This window comes from Aythya marila (genome assembly GCF_965140915.1).
Source record: "Aythya marila genome assembly, chromosome: 10".
NCBI classification, from domain to species: Eukaryota; Metazoa; Chordata; class Aves; order Anseriformes; family Anatidae; genus Aythya; species Aythya marila.
The window spans coordinates 17,578,693-17,597,891 of NC_139051.1; the positions used below are offsets into that span (position 1 = coordinate 17,578,693).

General features: G+C 35.5%; 1 protein-coding gene across 2 annotated transcripts in view; it reads left to right on the plus strand.

Moving 5' to 3' along the window:
* SYN2 (synapsin II) overlaps positions 1-18,948 on the plus strand; it is a 180,722-nt gene extending 161,774 nt beyond the window's left edge. For both annotated transcript variants that reach the window (XM_082768170.1, XM_082768171.1), the window contains 3 exons: positions 11,320-11,380; positions 15,132-15,423; positions 18,047-18,948. In XM_082768170.1, coding sequence (XP_082624296.1) covers positions 11,320-11,380; positions 15,132-15,423; positions 18,047-18,182 — 489 coding nt within the window. In that variant the 3' untranslated portion in view covers positions 18,183-18,948. The remainder of the gene's footprint in view (positions 1-11,319; positions 11,381-15,131; positions 15,424-18,046) is intronic.
* The last annotated feature ends 251 nt before the right edge of the window (positions 18,949-19,199 follow it).

Sequence of the window (19,199 nt, forward strand, 5' to 3'; positions counted from 1 at the left end):
CTAAATTTCTTCCTTTTGTAGCCTCTTTTAACACTTTTGACAAGCCAGCTGAGGAGCCTCTGTCAAATCTTCCTTAAAGCAACAACCAGTACATTAAACTACCCAGTGAAGTGTTCTAGGTAGTGGAATCACCTACCTGTCTCCATCTGTTGGTAGGAAAGATCACCAATTAAAATTCTGCTCTCTGAATTTGCAAAACTACAGGTGGTTGTTCAGTAGAGGGTATTTTAAACTTGTTTCTGTGGCAGCACTTGTATATAAAACAATAATAGTAAAACATAGTCAAAGCTGCATATCAATTCATGATACTAGTTGTGATGGAGTAAATTCTGTGTAGAATATTACATTATGCAAGAACATTACCATAAAATGCAAATGACTACAGTAAAGTTAGCAGTTGAAGCTAAGGAACATCATAGTAGAAAGTGTTTTTTCAATACAACTCTGTTGAGACCATGCTGCATTATCCACAAAAGATCAAGGAATTTTGTATCCTTAATGGAAGGAAGAAATGCATGCACCAGAGGCACAAAATCCATAACCACACAACATGACAAAGAGCATAGCATTACCAACTATATCTTGGTTCTGGTCCATTTAAAAGAAAGGAGTAGCACACCAGTTACAGAGCAATAAATAATGTAGAAGCAAAGAGGATGGTCCTTTGATAGTTTTGAGACTAGAACAGCAGAACCTGGCATCTTTCATTTCTTAACTTTCTCTTCTGCAAATCTGAAAGGCAGCATTAATCTGCTTGTTAGGTGAAGTAAACTTCTCTGCTAAAGTCCAGGTGTGGGCTTCATTTCTAAATGATGTTCTGCTTTATAGTCTCATAGTTGATCTAATTTCTCGAAGAGGAACAGGGCCATGACTTGTAGGTTTGCTACAGCTTTGTGGCATCCTTAAGCTGCCTAATACTAAACGTACTCACATTAGCCCGGCTGTATTCATATGACTGACTAGCACCACCACCAAGAATTCTCCTGTCACTGTCCCTTGGCACTTATTTGGAGGCACATATTTTTCTTCTCTGTTTTTGGAAGGAAAGACTGCCTAACAAATAAATGATATGAGATCACACTACATCTTTTTCTATGAAAGAAGGTAAACATACAGTTTGAGTATTAGTATTTGAGAATCCTACTGCAAAACAAATCACTTCCTGGTGTGATTAAATCCATACTAACAGACAGGAGGTGTAATTTATGAATAGCTTGCATTAAGGAAGTTGCTACATTTTCTGATGACCCCTAAAACCATATGTACTATATTTCTTTTTCTTAGGAGGACTTTTAAATAGGGGATAAATGGCAGCTCTGACATCATATAACCATAAAACAGATGTACGTAGATTTGTGAAGCAGCATCTTATGGAAACCTGGATCCTTAATATACCTAAGAGATAGCCTGACTTTCTCTCTGCACAGGGCAAGGCAGCACAGAGAACCTGGAAAAAGTCTGGACAAGGTTTTACTGTTATGTCTCTTTAATTGTTTACTTTTCCAAATTCCTAATCATATTACTCTGTATAAACGAAGCAATATGTATAAACAGTCAATAAACAAGTGGTATATCTATGTAGCTGTTAATTGAGCATCTTCTGTAGTCTGCATTAGCATTTAATATGTATACTCTGTTGATAACCTCAGAAAGTTTGTATGCTCTTTGACAGGCATTAGTAAATACAAAGAAAATCTTACTAATTCTTTACTTCTTGCTATGTGCATCTAGAAGCCCTTTTAAATCACAGCACATTTAAAAGCACATTACTTTTTATGTTAAAATGTTAGTTGACTTACCATTGTGACTTTAAGAAAAAATCAGGCAGCACCAAGTTGGCTATATTGCCAGAAAATTTAAGACATTGTCATCAAGACTTACCAGAGACAATAAAAAATATTGCTAGTGCATATATACGCCATAGAACACTAAAAACTACATTTCAGTGGTTATATAAGTCAAAAGTCATTCTTAAAACTGGCATGTTAAACTGATTTTTACAAGTTATTTTTGAAATTGGATTTTCACTCCAGAGCTAGGATCTGTTTTACGTTTTGGTTCTTTGAATCCCAGCGACATCTTGTGGCCTCTTCTCTTTCTAATAACTGATTTTTAGAGCTGTCTTATTTATTACTACAACTTAGTGCATCGTATTACAGAAAGTATATCACCTTAAACAACAAATTGGATATATATTTTGCCAATATAAAATGTTTCCTTTTCAACCATTTTGCATAACACTATTATAAAGAAAAACAGTTGGTACCATTTTAGATCCTAAATGTATGGAATTAAGAAAAGCAGAAGAAAATAGAAATATAAAGGAACTTGAGCTCACCCCTTCCTGGTGAAAGGTGCAGGTACACTTCACTCCAGTTAAATTTACACCAGTCAAGTTTAATTATCACAAGCATATAATGGTAGCATACATTTTACTACACCAAGGATATTTTGTGCATCATTCAATTAGACATCTATTTGAGGCAGATCCTACAAGAACGTAGAAGTGATAGAGATCACAATGGAGGTGGAGATTCAGACTTAACTGCTGGATTAAAGATGTTTTTAAGAGCCTGGATGAGGTATTTAAAGCAGTCACTATTTCATTACACAAAGTTTGATTTATTTTAAGCATTTGAACTTGATATTCATGTAGTGTAATATTAAAAACAAAGTTCATGCAGGAAAATAAATCCTAATATTTTTAATATTGACAACAGTTAAAAAGTAGTGGAACACAACATACAGATGTTGAGAAGAGATTTTACTAAAAAATTGGTTCTAAAATTTAAGATAACCTATTTTAAAATGGCTATTAGAATCCCATACCAGTAGGTGGAGTAATTACTAAGGAGGTAAGTATATTTGGTCAGTTCTTTGCTTATTTAGTATTGTCTCTGTAGAGCAGGAACAGGTAAATAGCTTGCTGGATATTTGCTAGTGATGTCTACATAAATGTTTTTGGTGGTTAGCTGGGAATATATCAATTAAATGAAAACAAGTAAAACAAAACACTAATAAGTGCTTATATTTCCTAGTTTGTTTTGAAATAGTGTGCAACAACTAAACAAGTATGCCTTACAATGCCCTTTTTCAAAGGCTCTGGTGACATTTAGATAATAAAACATACTAAGGGGCATATATTAAAGATTTAGGATTTAGGATTTAGGATTTAGGATCTGCTAACACCAACAGAAATTTGTACAAATAAAATAAAAGTTTTCAGTACGTTGCCTGATTTTTTTTATTATTATTTATTTATTTATTTATTTTTATTCTGACTACTCTCTATTGAATTCTTGTTGCCAGCAGAGTACCTGGAAGAATACATGACTCCTGCAGATAAGCTGAACAGATAAGCTGAACAAAGCTTGATAACAGAAAGAGTTGCTCACAAAAATACTCAATAGAAGAGAAAACCAAAGAAAAAAGTCCCAGTGGCAACCTGACAGAGTCAAGCATCAGGTCCAGGATGATCAGGATAACTTAAATTTTCTGTAGGGTATAAGGCAGTAGCCTTAGTGATAATCATTTTCATATTATGGAAGACAACAAAATGATAGCTAAATGGAAAAACATAACAAGTATTACAAGTTAATACTTTTTTCATGCTTATTTTAATCAATATAACAGTACTGTTAAAAAAAAAAAAAAAAAAAAAAAAAAAAAAAAAAAACAAAAAACCTCTCTTTTTCTCTTCACTATGCAATAAAATAATTCTTTTGTTAACTTTTTGATCATCTTCAGCCAGATGATTTTCTGATCATCTACCAAACTACCAATTGTGTTGGCAGAAGCAGACACTCTCTCTGAGAACTCTGAAACTTGATGGTGTCTACCCTCAAGGATAATTTAAACATTTAATTCTTAAGTAATCATGAGCCTACCACTACAGAGTATTGTATACGTTCTTAGTAGACTTCTGTGAGGAACAGCTTTCTTGTCCCACAGATATTTTTTGGAGACTTCAAAAACAAATATCTTCATTCCATTATAGGGCAAAATGTAGTCTTTTCAAAATAAGAACAAGGAAAACATTGATCCTGTCACCATGAAACAGGCAATACGGAGAGTCTAAGTTAGTCTCTCATTGTTTGGTCTTAGTGCTATACTTACTATCATATAAAATCCTTTTGATTTTTTATTTTTCCATATTGTTCATCTATTTTTACTATCTGATTTTTTTTTTTATCTAACCTGAACGTGATAGAAATACCTTTTTTGGGGAGGAGGTTTTCCTTGGCCTCCTTTCTTTTCCCCACTGTGGTGGGTGTTTGCCTTTTTTGTTATCATTCTCTGTCTCCACTTGACTTTTTTTATTTGATTTCTCTGACCTTTAAATCATAACCTGTTAAGCCAAACCATTTGGCTTTACTCTGTGTTTAACTTTCAAGGATTCTGTCCATCTCCCCAGCAGTCATCACCACAGTTTATTTTGAATAAGGACCATGTGCTAAGTAAGCACTGTGATTTTTAAACAAGGATAAGCACAAAGAGAAATCAAGGCAAAATCCAAAACAGAGCAGCTCATTTTCAAATATTCTTGACTTGTCCATAGGAAAACATAAGCATCCTCCTTTTCCCCTCACCACTTCAGTCACTAATCTAGTGTCCGATCAGTGCTCCATCTGGATAGTTGCCAGTAGAGCAAGTTTGTCCTCAGCTGCCCATAGATCATTCCCCAGTGTCTCCCTGCTCCTAGGAGAGACTCAGGAAGGTTTTCAGAGTTCAGACCAACCACTACTGATGCTTCATCTTTGTGGCTGTGTACTTGTGCTGTACCAAGAGAAGCAAGGAAAGAAGCACATGCAACCGCTGACAGACAAGTCTTATGTTCTGTTCAGATTCTGAACTTTGCTTTTATTTGTGGTAGAGCTCAAGTGTTTCACTCTGTGACTACTTCTTTCCCAAACCACCTCCTGCTCCACTATTCTGTAACATTGATACAATCATATTAAAATATACCATGGTTTATAACACTGGCCCTGAGTTAGCTCCATCTTTTTTCCTACTCTGTTTTGAAGCACAAACTTTAGTTCTAAATTGATCCAGCAATGATGGATCTTTGGATCTCCAGAGGAAGTTCTGCAGATCTTAACCTCTTCCTGTTCATGAAAGGATCACTTGTCACAAAAAAAAAAAAAAAAAAAAAAAATAATAATAATAATAATAATATAATTAATAATAATAAAAATAAAAATCTGGTTTTGGTTTTGTTTAAAGACTGGAGGAGCAGATAGAGCATAGCATCAAACAAGGTTAAAATCTCTGGGTCCCAGGGTCAAAACCTTCCTTACAATTTCAAAAAACAACATAGCATTTTGACACTATCAAGCCCCGAGCAGTACTTTACCCTCTATGTATCCAGAGGTGTCTATGTACACTGAGAAAGGAAGTTTAACTTTCCTGTAACTGGACAGTCTTCAAGATATGTGGTACCTCTTTCATTTGCCTGGCCATCTATCTCTTTCTCTGGTACAAACGTTCACACACACATTTCAGTCTCAGCTGCTTTAGCACACAGGGGGAGCTCTCTCCTATCACATAGCCCACATTCCTACCTTGTCTGTGGGGAGCAATTTTTCTACTGGGAAGAACTGCCTGAAAGCTGCTGTGCAACTGCATACTTTTAGTGTTCCCTTTTCAAAAACAGAAGTTGAAATCTGGCTTCATTAAGCAAGAGTTGCAATCATATCAGATTGCATCCTTGTCCATTAGAAATACTGACTGTTTCTGGGAGGGGACCACTTAGCTTCTACAAGTGCTGCTACTTCTTCAGAAACTCTTTTTTTTTTTTTTTTTTTTTTTTTTTTTTTTTTTTGTGCTGAATTGTCATCCCAATTTTTCTCTAGATACATCATCTTTTTAGGATTTTTTTTTTTTTTTCCCCAGCAAAACAATAGAACATAGGACTGCCATAGACAATGAGAGGCTACCTGTTTCAGTGTCTCAAGGAAAATACTGGAGGCAGAAAATACTGCCCTTTAACAGCAGTGAGTTCATAATATGATACTCATTCTTACGGCTGTGTAAAAATATTCTAGAAGAAATCTCCTCTGTAGGAAGTAATTAGTTATCTAACAATAGAAAGCAGTATACAAAATATAAGCTAGAATAGTTTTTTATGCTTACAAAAAAAGCTTTTTCAGGGCATATTGTAAATATTAATCCAAGTAAAATTAAGCTGTATAGCTTGTTTTCTCCTCTTAGCAGTCATTTCCCGTTCCATTCAGAGGAAGATTTTACAGGTTTTGCATAGGTAGTTTGGAAAGCTGGTTGAGCAACAATAAAAGTTGGTCTAAACTTTTTAATTCTTTATCACAGATTCAACATGAAGAAATTTTAGGCTGGCATCAGTTTTGCTGAGTATATTTTCCATATAGAGTTCCTTAGTGGAGAAGGGCAACACTGGACACTGATACCCCCAAAAAATGTACAAAGCAGGAGCCAACTCTCCTATAGCTGGCCACTTTGTACTAGACAATGTGAAAGTGGCTTCTTTTTAAGGTGAGCCTTAGGGCATCTCTCCATCATCACTGTAAGTAGGCCTGTTTCACTGCCCATCTCAGTCTACAGGGAATAAATAGCAAAAACTTTGTAGTCCTGTTCAGCACCACTAGCAACACAAGGAAGCATTTATAAGTCACCTATGCCAGATTCGCCCTGTACAGGATGAGGTCTGTACCAGCAACTGGTGAGAATCTCTGCCATGCTCACTGCACACTGAAGGTATGAAACAGTGAACGGTTAGGCACTAAGGAGTTTCTTATTTTTGGATTCTCCACATCATAATGTCACTTCAACATCTCATTGTTTTGCTAAGTAACACACTATGTGCTTATTTCCTGCCCATTTTTATTGGTTCACATTATGCTTTAGTTGAGCTTGTTTCCACTTCTTTACCACTACAACATATTCGCAAAAAGCAACCATACTGCCTTCGAGCCTCTATTTTGCTAAACTAAGCAAGACACAATCTTCCAAATATTGTGGGTATGGACTCTTCCTTCATCTGGTAAGTTTACATTCATTCCCTTGAACAGGCGTAACGTTCCTCTCTTGTGAGGAAAGAGTGTCTAGATCTCTGTCACTTTTTAAGCATTCATTTACTGTTGACACCCTGCTTAAATGATCTAAATTACCTCTCTGCTTTGCAGTAACGCTTCGTCTTAGTACTCCTGCTTTGTTTTACTGTTATTCTTGTTTCCTATATAAGATCAAACTCAGCCTCCATTTTGGCAATTCTCAATTGACCCCTCTATTTCCTGACCTGAACAATATGACTTTCCCTTCAAATATTGAAATATCTTAGAAAAGCTTCTAGTATTACATTATAAAGAAAACCAAATGAAACCCAAAAACAACTATATATGCTCCAACTATAATTCACAAAATCTTCAAACTCAGCCAAATCAACATCAATTTTTGCTGGGACTCAGTTTAGCATCTCTCATGCCCAAGGGCTATTTCCCTGACAAGTTGCTGCTTTTGCTCCCACCCATTTCAGCATTTTTCAGATTATTCGAAATTCAAATATATTTGAATCCAATCTGCATTTATATAAATATAAAAGACAGAAAAAGAAGTAGTACCACTGATCAAACTTTAATATATCATGCTTGGAAAAACAGTCTTTTTCTGCAGTTCTACTCCCAAAAATTCTAAGGAGACCATTTCAGGTGAATGTTGAAAGGAAGGAAGTGCTACAGAGACACCAACAGACACTTATCTTCTAGATAAGTAGCTGGGTTTCTGCTCTGGCTATAATTAATTTAGCCAATATTCTAAACACCACTATACAACCAAAGCATTGTTATACGCAGAGCAGAAAAATCACTACAGTGTATTTGTAGTATTCATGTGGCTTAGAGGCTTCCACAAATAAAGCTGTATTTTTTGTAATAGCTATGTAAACAGTAAATCCCCTTTGAAGAGGAGAGATTCTATAAGCAGCTCTAGATAATGTTACTATCAACAACAGCAATCCTGTCTTTTTTGGGGGGAATTTGGATGTGATGTGAAAGCTGTACTCCATAAAATGAAAACCAAAACGGCTCCTTGCCCCAGCAGTTACCACACCTCACTTAGGTAGTCCTAAACCATACTGAAAACTGTAGTTTAGTTTCTGTACTATGAATTACTGTACCATACTGTACTAGTAACTACTAAGCCCTGAGCATCCAAATAATAATCTGTCCAGGGCTATCTTCCATGACATATTCTGCATTCTAATCCTTGATTCCTGTAAGGTTTGAATTAAGCAGTAAGCAAGTTTGTAGATCAGAACTGCAGTGCAGGAAAACATGTTCATACTAAAAGAAACTGGTAGGAGGGTGAGCTTCTAGGCTGGGCAACAAAGGAAAAAAAAATAACAGAAGGGGTGAAAACATCTGCAGGACAGGTCTAGTCCAGCATCTGTGTTCAGAGAGATTGTGTTGCCTATGAGGAGTTAGCAGCTCTTACAATTACATTGGCACACCACCTTGGAGAGGTGAGAAGTAACACTGTAGTCAATTTGCCAACAACTGGTGTTTTAGAAGAAGTCTGGATTTTATTAAAGGCCTTGGCTCAGGACAGCAAACAAGACTCTGGTTCAAAGCTTGTATTTAATATCAAGTATCAAGGTTTCTGACTGTCTGGAGAAAAAAAAAAAAAAAAAAAAAAAAAAAAAAAAAAAAAAACAGTCTTGAAAAGGACTGGATTACTACAGACCATTGAAAAACCATGAGTAAGATTTCTCAATTAGGAATGTAATGCTAATTAGTCTTTTTGGGTCAGCCTGGGTGGGTTGGCTAATTAGCAAAAGTAATATACCCATGTGATTGGCCTGGAGTGTGGGTGAGGTTCCTGGAAGCACCAGGTGATATCTGGTGAAAAAAGGATGTGTGGGTGGTAAGATCAGGACAGCTGCAGTCAATGACTAGAGTGGGGGAAATACATCTTCAACAGAAAATGCACAAAAGCTCTGAGCTTTCAGAACAGTTGAGGTAAGGATTAGCAAGCTTCTGTAAGGTTTATTGAAAGCCTAATTTAGGATAAAATAATTTCATGGTAAGATGGAGAGATATGCAGATTGCATAAATACTGATGTTGTCAAGTCAGTTAAGTGGTGTGTGTGATAAAAGCTGAGACCATTCTGGTGCAAGAACAAATAGTAGACTTGCTTCAGCCTCAAGGCACAGAGGAGACAGGGGCCCTACAGATGTTGTTTTAATATTCAAGTAGGTGTGAGTTTTAATCACCAGCCTTTGTTCTCAGTTTCTAAATAAAATATGAGTTTTACCTATATAATCTTTTATTTTTGTTTTAGTAGAAAAATAGCCACATTCATATCCTCCCTAGTTTATGTCTGCCACTGCACAGAACTATGCAGATTGTTTTATGGACCTCTGTAAGGCTAGGAAATCTATCACATGGTAATAGTAATAATGTTCTTTGTAAAATACTATATGTGCTTTCTAACAAAAGTCACATGATCGGTTCAGTCCTCCAGAAGACTCCTTCTGGAAGTCCTTAAGTCCCAGTACTCACATTTTCACTTTAAGGGCACACTCCATGTGTCATACTTCAACACCAAAGGAAACAGAAGCTGTCTGTGATAGAGAACACCCAAATGCCCTAAGGTATATAGGGGAAGGTGCCAGGTGCATCTGAACAATAGTACTAGAATATGAAAGGAGTTAGCTCCTCTAGGGCAGCTTTTCAAGGTTTCCACTCTCTGTGCTAATTTCCCCAGTATCCAGGGAGTTACTGGTGTATGTATGTATTGTTTAAATGAGCTCCAGTGCATCATACAGAGCAGGTATCACAAATACTTAAGGTGTCATGAAAAATGCATTGGATAAAAAGTGAACTTTTATATATGGTTCAGAAATTTAGAGAAAGGAGACAAACAAAACAAAGAAGACTTTACCCCACACTAAAACATTTCAGATTATCTGCTGGCAGTGTCTTTCCTTATGAAATTCTCTTTTTACATATCCTCATCCTTACATTGATGGTTACCAAGAGCTATGTAACTGGATCAGTTAATATGAGAATCAGATTTCGCCTCATTCATTTTATACATATGATTTTTACCCTTCATTTGGCCTTGTAAAGGTTGGTAACTCTGAATAATTAGAGTTTTGGACGTGTCCTATTTCCTTTTATTTATGTATCTAAACAGACGAAGCAATTTGGAACAGCTGCATACAATAGAGTGTTGTTGTCTTGTAACATTTAGAAAGTATAATTTCTAGATTGCTGTGCTGAAATTTGCATCACTATGAGTAAGATTTATTTCTATGGTTCTGAGATCAAATACAAATCTATTAGAAAAATCAAAAAAAAACAGTAAGTTAAAAAAAAAAAAAACATGCTTAATTAATTTTACATTTATTATTTAATACATTCTGGGTTTTTCCCTCAACAGATGGCAATTTAATCTCTGAATCCTTAAAAAAAAAAAAAAAAAAAAAAAAAAAAAATCTAAGCTATTACATCCAATGATTTAACATGTTTCATTTTTTAAAAAATATTAGAGATGGGCCCAAGACAAAGCTTGGATTCAAATCCTAATGTTCCCAGAGGGTGTTCTGCTCCAAGGTTTTGGTTCAGGCCCATCTTTTCCTCTGGACAAGTATACATTTGAAAATGATACTGCCAAATAAATCTTCTGTTTTGAAAAGTTAAGTATTACATGTGTTTCTAATAACATGTCAGATGGAGTAGCATGAAGTAATTTTAATTATTTTCATTATTTGTCTGTGGTTTTTGCTTCCTTCTTTAATTTTGCTTAGTGAAACAGCTAACCCAGAGTAGTCCATCTTTCTTCCCATTTACAGCCGGAGAATCAAAGTGAAACTAGCACTGCTGTGCTACCACTTCCAGAAACAAAAAAATGTAATTAAAAATACATTATTTCTTGAATTACACAAACATATCTGTTGAAGTCCCCTTTCTATTCAGTCTATCCTAAAAAAAAAAGCAGAAGTGATGAGATACAAAAAAGTGTTTCAAGGTGCTAGGAACTGAAGGAGAACGACCATACACAAATAGCAGTAAGATTTGAGAAGGCACTCCTTACATCATGATCACATGCTGCAAAGGGAAAACATTTTTATTTTTTTTCAGAACTCAGCTTTGAATTAGTCCAAGATTCATATGTCATGGTAGGCAGCAACTAAATTAGAAAATGTTATCTGGAATAAATTAAAATTAGATGTTCAGCCCCCAAACATTAAAGAGATTTCTAATGAAAATAAGGACAAATTAGTGGAAAATTGGAACTAAGCTACTCTAATTTTTTTCTCTTCTGTTTTCAAATATATTTTCCAGAGTGGATCACTAAAGGAGCCAGAACCAAACAAAATCCCACCTCAGCGACCACCACCTCAAGGTTGTTTACAGTACATTCTCGACTGTAATGGCGTTGCAGTAGGACCAAAACAAGTCCAGGCTACTTAGATAATTGAGACTAAAAGCAAGGGTTAAAATAAAAATTATTAAAAAAAAAAAAAAAAAAAGGAAACAAAAACACAATCTTAAAAGCAAACATACCAGTTTTGTTCAATTTTACATTGTTCAATGCTGACCTGGACTGTGTTTTTTCTATGCAGTGTCAACTATACCGTCTGGTTGTTTACTTGTTCATGTCTGTGCGTGTAATGCTTACCTACTTTTCTCTGTAAAATTTGTGATTTCAGGGCTGTTGTCAACAGTGTACAAAGAATGTGCCTCTTTAGAGCCCAGTGCAACTGTATGGATGGTTAGACAGTATTTTTTGAGTATTATATATCGTTCAGTAAAATACCACCGAGGTTCAAATATAAATACTTTTGCTTACTCTGTGAGTGTGTGCACAGTATACTCATCGCCTTTATTTTTTTGTGTGTGTGCGTGCATGAGTATTAGATAGGTGATCCAGATATATTTTTTAAAGTCTAGATTAGAATTTGCTGGTGAGGCTTTCTATTTATAATTTTATAAAGTTTGTTAACATTTAAGTTTTACTTATAACCAAGTGGAAGTCTAATATTTCAGAGACTCGATAAGTACGATACAGTTCTTCCCAAGGAATATTTAAAATATCTTCTATTTTACATACTGGTATTCATATTTTTAGTATTTCTGCATTAAATTATTAGCTATAAAGCTATGTAAATGGGCCACCTATGTGCAATATCTCAGTGAAAGTGTGAGTATTTAATGTATCTTATTTCAATGAAGTAGTTCCTTTTGTTGTCATTCCGAATTAGTAGTATCTATGGAGATTTTTAAATAAAACAGTAATGCAAATACTTTCAAAATCTTATACTCACCTAAGAGTTAAAGCCCAGGTTATTTGGTGAGAAGTACCTCAAGGACTGTTAAACTTCCTGTAAGAGCTCATTTTTTTTCCAAATACTGAGATGTTGAGAGATGGTAGACCAAGGTACCTTTAACCATCTAGAGATCTTGCCCTTTGATTGGAATGCAATGTTGGTGGTTTTCTTTACTAACTCAGGTCTATGATTTTAAACCTAGAAATATCAAGATAGCTATAAAGAAAATTCAGTCCCAGCATTATCCACTTAAATAGGGTTTATAACAATTGCTTAAAATCAAATGTGCAAAAAGACTTGAGATGCCTGACAACTGCTGTATTTTCTATAGGAAGATTATTTATGATTTTTGCATAAGCAGTTTATAGTGTAATATTACAAGAAATGTACAGGTGGGCAGTTAATCTGTTGTGAGAAATCTAGCCTACAGTCACAAGCTACACAATGCTAGCATACCATAAAACTTAGTCGCAAGTGAGCCACAAAACTATAATTTGAATTTAGAATATGTACAAAGATGAGTAGTGGCCATTAGTTTAGTGCAAACAGTTTTGTTTAAAGGGAAAACAGCTTTATGTTCTACTTCTGTTTTCCCTACAAACATTGGAAAAAAAATTATCAGTGAGAATCATCGTTCTTAGCATTTCTTTTCTTTGTACATGCTGGCTGGTAAGATGAGAATTAAGGTATGCATTATTAGCTATTTAAATGTTTGTGGTAAGTGCTACTGTTTACTACCTATCAGTAACTTACATGAATATTTTGCTTTAGTGATCAGCATTTGTCTGGGTCAGTAATCATTCCAATGATGGCATTGGATATTTTGTTCTGTATTAAGGAAGTACCACTTAGAATCAGGTTCACAAATCCTTACCTCCAGATACCATAAAAGTGAATAAACAATACTGCCCTGGGGTGAAGAAATGAATCTGATGATTGATTTTATTTAAAGCAGTTGGTATTTTTTGCATGTAGTAGTACAAGTATTCACAAGTGCTTTTCACACGACATTTGTGAGCTGTGTGTGCAAAGAAAAGATGGGTGTTTCAGACAGGATTTCAGCTTGTTGACTGTAAAGGATTTACAAGGGCACACATTATTGCTACATACCACAGACAAGAAGCAAGCCAAAATGTCTCTCTGCATGTAAGCATGCTTAGGTGCAATATTGTGGGTAACAGGGAACAGATGTTTTACAGTGTAGGCTTAATGTTCAGTTTTGTTGAGTTATTTTTGGTAAAAGTTTCTTTCATGATTGTTGCCTTTTGTACAACCCAGCTGCAAGAAAGTGAGCAAATGCTGGAAGTGTGACAGCAGTATATCTTTTATGTGAAATATCTTGTACAGCTTAATGTGCAATAAAAGAAAGTTATATCTGTCTTCAGTGTAAAGTTTCTGGCATTCAAGCCTGTATATACAAGTGGGGGAAAAGAAGCCTTTCTGTTTTTCAGTATTGAGTGAAGGGAGACTAATAAGCAAATGATCCTTATTAAGATGTTGCAAGACCATGTTATCACCTTCAAATATTTCCTACAAAAGTGGTTAAAATTAATAAACGATGAAGGCACATTCCTTAACATACAGTACGTGCTATTTATCTTTCTGCACCACAACACACTGCTACAACTGTATTAAAACTTCTTGAAGAATTAGTACGTGCTGTTCTCAGACACATACGCTGGAATCTCCTATAGTAAGTGGAAAAGTATCTATAATAACAATTAAAAAAAATATATATTGCAACTGTATTTCCAGATACGAACATTTTCTTTTAGAGACCCACGCAAGTCTTTTACTAGCACTGAATATCTGTGTAAGACTAAAAATTCCCAAATATTCAGAACATCTAGATCAGTTGTCTTGTATAATATTTACTGTTCAGCAAAGCTCACTTCCTTACTGAAGCATTATACAAACAAATCTCTCAGGATTTCATCCTGTCCCTTCATCTGCTTAACTCAGATGTCCTGTGTGCTTTGTCACATGGAAGAATAAAGATTGTTTTAACAAATATCATCCAAGGAAACCACATTCGGACATCTGATGTGAGATAAGAGCAGCATGGCCACTGATATCTGATGCAGCACTATTTCAGTCAGAAAGAGGAAAGAAAAAAAAAAACCTCGGTGATGATGTAGCATCTTTCAGCCATGGATTTCACAATCAAGTCTCTACTACACATGTTAGTTACACACTTGCTACCATATTTTTTTCACTGTCATTCCTTCACAGTGGGAAGATCTCCTTGGTAAAGAGTTAATAATGATATTCTTTTGTTTCTTGTAATGTTCTTGATGTATTTCACCAAGATGTTAGATTAGTTATCAAAAGACTTTAAATTAGCCAGAAAATTTTCAATATAAAGTTGTTTTGTTGCTATAAGAATTAATCTAAGAGGAATATTACAAAAATAACTTCTAAACTTTGGGGGAGCAAAATTGTAATAACTACACAGAAAATAGTAGCTGTATTGCTGAATTAGATATTTTTGATATATTCAATTCTCTCACAGCCTCTCCTTTAGCTGGGCCAAAATTATACCAGGTGTAACTCCACTAATCTAATTTGAAGTCAGTGGAGTTACTGCTGGGATAAATTTGGGGTTTAGCATTTTTATGGATGAATCAGATGGCTCCAAGCAAGTTACTAATGTACCAACTGTGATTAGTAGTATTGACTACATTAAGCTGCAGTCCACATCAGTAGAATTTTGCCTCAAAAGTAAAATTAATCACATTCGAGGATTATTTTAAAGTGTTGGATATGAATCTAGTAAGAGCTCTTTGATACTATAACATTATGAAGTTTTTCTTGTACTGAACCTAGGGGGCCCAGTGCAACCCCAAGGAATGCAATCACAAAGCCAGGAGCCATTGCAGCCACAGCGCATGTACCCCCCTGGGCAGGCAGCAAAGCCCTCAGCTTCTCAGCCACAGCGTCCGCCTGGACCTACAACCCAGCAACCGCGTGCCCAGGCTCAAGGTCCCTCCAGCACCCGATTAGCAAAGGAAGCAGAGCCACAGCCTGCGCCACAGCCACAGCCCGCGCCACAGCCACAGCCTGCACCACAGCCACAGCCTGCACCACAACAGAAGCCTCAGTCTCATCCCCAACTTAAGTAAGATTTGCTTTATCAATTTTCTTGTCTCCTCATGATACGCTTAGATTTATTGTTGCAGTTGTAACTTGGGAGATGGTCTAACATTCATGAAAGGATATACATTTGTTCCCAAGTCTAGAATGATATTAAAAAGTTTCAGAAAGCTTATTATCTGTTTACCATTAGGAAGAGAATAGCAGTAGTTATGTCCTGTGCTACACAAAATTTCATATATTTGTTGTGCAATTTCTGCCCCAGCTAGGTCTGATGTAAAAACTCTTCATCTTACTCTTTTTTTTTTTTTTTTTTTTCTTTTTATGTCACTGACTCATGATCTGGGTGTGCTGTAAGCTTGCACAGAAAAGAGGAAGTCTTATCTGTTTCAACTTTTAACCTCGCAGTCACTCAAGGAACAGATTCCAGTTTCAAAAGGCCTATCTCAGAAACAATGCAAATGAACACGCTGCCAAGCCGTGCTTCTTACAGTCACACTCTGGTCATGGTTATACATTGCCACTGACTGTACGGCACAAGTAACTCAGGCAGGCCCTCTCCGAAGGAGAGGCAGGACTCGCACAGACAGCTGCCTGCCGTTACCTCACTGCTGGAAGGTTCTGCTGGGCACAGCGCACCGGCAGTGCTCTATCTGGGCAGCTGCATGCAGCAGCACAGAATGTGAGAAGGATGTGTAGCTACATATCCCCTCGCAGCTTTAACCCAGTAAGCAGAAAACCCGGAGAAGGTGTTAGCAATGATTTGCTGGTTTTCAGCATAGTGATCCTGATACACACTACTTCCAATGAAGTTGAAGATGCATTCTACTTATTTTGACAAGTAAAAATACTTGCATGTAGTTGTCATTTTATCCAGTAACGCAGATCCCCCTTTTTCATCCGCTCATTTGCTAATGCTAGTGTGAACCAATTCCGAGTCCTTGCCTGAGTACAAGTCAGGGGAACAGACTTGTTAGGTGACAAGATGCAAAGATAAACAATAGTCAAAAAAGGTCAAGTATAGTTGCTAATGAAGGAAAGATTTTCCTTGCTTTCCTAGGACAATGTATTTCTTTAGTTTTATAATCATTAAACTTGGATTAATTCATCCACTACTTAAGTATACCTACAAAATAGGGAAGTCAATTTTCTTAAGCAAGATGGAAGACTCTAAACTACTTTAAAACTTAATGTGTGCATTTCTGACATTTAAGAAAAATGGTGAAAAACAGGTATGGAAAAACTGTACTGTATATACTTTCCCATCTTTCTCCCTTTCCTTAAGTCAATTCTTCAAATGGAGATTCATTTTTCTCTTCCTTGAGTGGAATAGTCTCTAAAACAAAAACAAAAACAAACAAACAAACAAACAAACAAACAAAAAGAAATTACAGATTTTAAACTGCTAGCCATATTAAGAGGAGTTTTTCTAACTTTCAAGAAGCAGTTTTAGGTCCACACCAAGACTCAAATCTCCTGCCTGTAGGATTAACTCTATTTGCATGTGCATGCTTTGTATTCACCCACATGCTGTTGCCTAACCTGTATGTACATGTTATTAATCTGTGAATAAATATTTAATTAGGCTACTTATTGTGTTACTAATCAAGTCAAGTGCTGCTTCCCACCCTCCCTCTTTCAGTGAGTACAAACAAACATTTATCAGTCTATTCTCATTAACACAACTATAATTTATGAAAAACCTAAAACGCCTGTAGCACTGTTTGCTGTACATTATTAGTTCAGAGGCAGAGAAGTTGCAAGCCATGGATAGTATAAAACTACCTGAATAAGGAAAGTGTTTCAGTTTTACTGTAGCCAAAACTGAAATCCTATTATTGTACTGAGATAAAAATGAAATCAGTTAACTAGTTTTACTAATGCATGGATGTCTTCATAAAAAGATTATAACTCATTAATGTTTTCTATTTAAATTCAAGCCTACCTTTTAAATGTTATTTTACCTGAGTTAGTTTTAAACTTCAGACATTTCCCTTCTTGTACATTACTTTATTCATGCTTACAGAGACTTAAACCATGATTACATAATAGCACTAAAAACAGAATAGGATTACTAGACTAAATGCTTACAGGCAAGCAAAATGATACCCAATTTGGGGAATTTTTTGAAATAGGAATAGTGTCATTATATTTCCACTGAGGATGAAATATATCTAACACAGCAGTGGAGTACATTACAACTTTAGGATTCATTCTTCAAAGTCTTGTTGATATACCTGATTTTTCTGTATGCATATATTTTTTTGCAGACTTCAGGAACACAATTATTCATCATCCTGTGTTGGGTAGTGATTTGGATTAAGACAGGCCCAGTTTTTCCTTAAGTTCTGATTTCTTTCATCCAATTTACTAGACCTGTTTCAGATCTGTAAAAAGGCAGTGTATCTTCTAACAAAAAGATTATCCTACTTTGCAAATCAAACTACAGAAAGAACATGCTGTATTGCAGCAGCTCTGTATGCTACATCTAACTTTATTAGTTGTGTTGAATATCCATTTTGTTCACATGGAAACTGTCTACATCTCATGGACATTTTTCCTTTTCTCATAATTTATATGCATTATTTGTGGATGGAAGTTGATAGACAATATGACCATACAAAACTTGTTATATTTTTGTCTTGCAGCAAGTCGCAGTCTTTGACAAATGCCTTCAGTTTCACAGAATCGTCCTTCTTCCGATCATCTGTGAATGAAGACGAAGCAAAAGCTGAAACCATTCGAAACTTGAGGAAATCTTTTGCTAGTCTTTTTTCTGATTAGCCTGCTTCATCTAAATGCACATAGCATATAGTCTAAAAACTCCGTGAATGTTACATAGGTTTTGTTTTCCCTGTGACAGTATCCTTATCTCCTGTGCTAACTGTTGTATTAAGCAATATGTTAAACTTACACAAAACCAGAAGGACTTTGTTGAGATTCCATTCAGGAACATGTATAGAGGTAAAGAAAGAAGAGTTCTATTACTAACACAGAATGCCAAATTCTGTGGTCCTTATCCATTGTAATATTGTGGCCTTACTGTGACTGAACTATATAATCCTATTTGAGACTCCTTTGTAGAACTGTGTTAATAAAGCATTGAGTTATGGGTTTCTTCTTGCTTTACCCATTTCCAATGCATTGCAATGCATGTGTATTTTGTGCGTAAATGTTTTGTACTGCAGGAGTATAGTCTTGGTTTGTTCTTGCCTCTCAAATTTAGGAGGCAATTCACACTGACGTTCTTGTCAAGCTGCATAAATAGTGTGAGAAGGTGAAGCAGTTTCTTCTTCCTTATACAATCTTTCCATCAGCTGATTGTAGACTTCTGATGTATTGCTGACAGTTATCAGTACACAAATTAATGTCCTAAGTAGAGTGTATATGTACTACTGTATCTCTGTGTCTATTTAAATTTATTTCCAAATTGTAACCATAACTGGTTTTAGTTGCAAAGAATATGCATGATGTTACCCTTATTTTTGTGAACACCTTCTAATAAATGTAAAGTCCCAGCCTGATTTAAAAAAAAATGTCTTTGACAAAGCTTGTTTCAACACCAGTATGTATTGTTTATTTTAACTGATATCAAAAGGGTACCTTTGTGATTATAAAATATTGGACATAAGACACAACTGGAGACAATAGACTATCAGAAATAATTCCCTTTTAGATAGGCATCAAAAATATACCTTTTAGGAAACACGTTTATATTTTCTAATAAGTCATGTATTTTATAAATAACTTGTGAAAACAGAATTGATCTCAGACTTTGGGGTAATAGCAGCATATATTTTT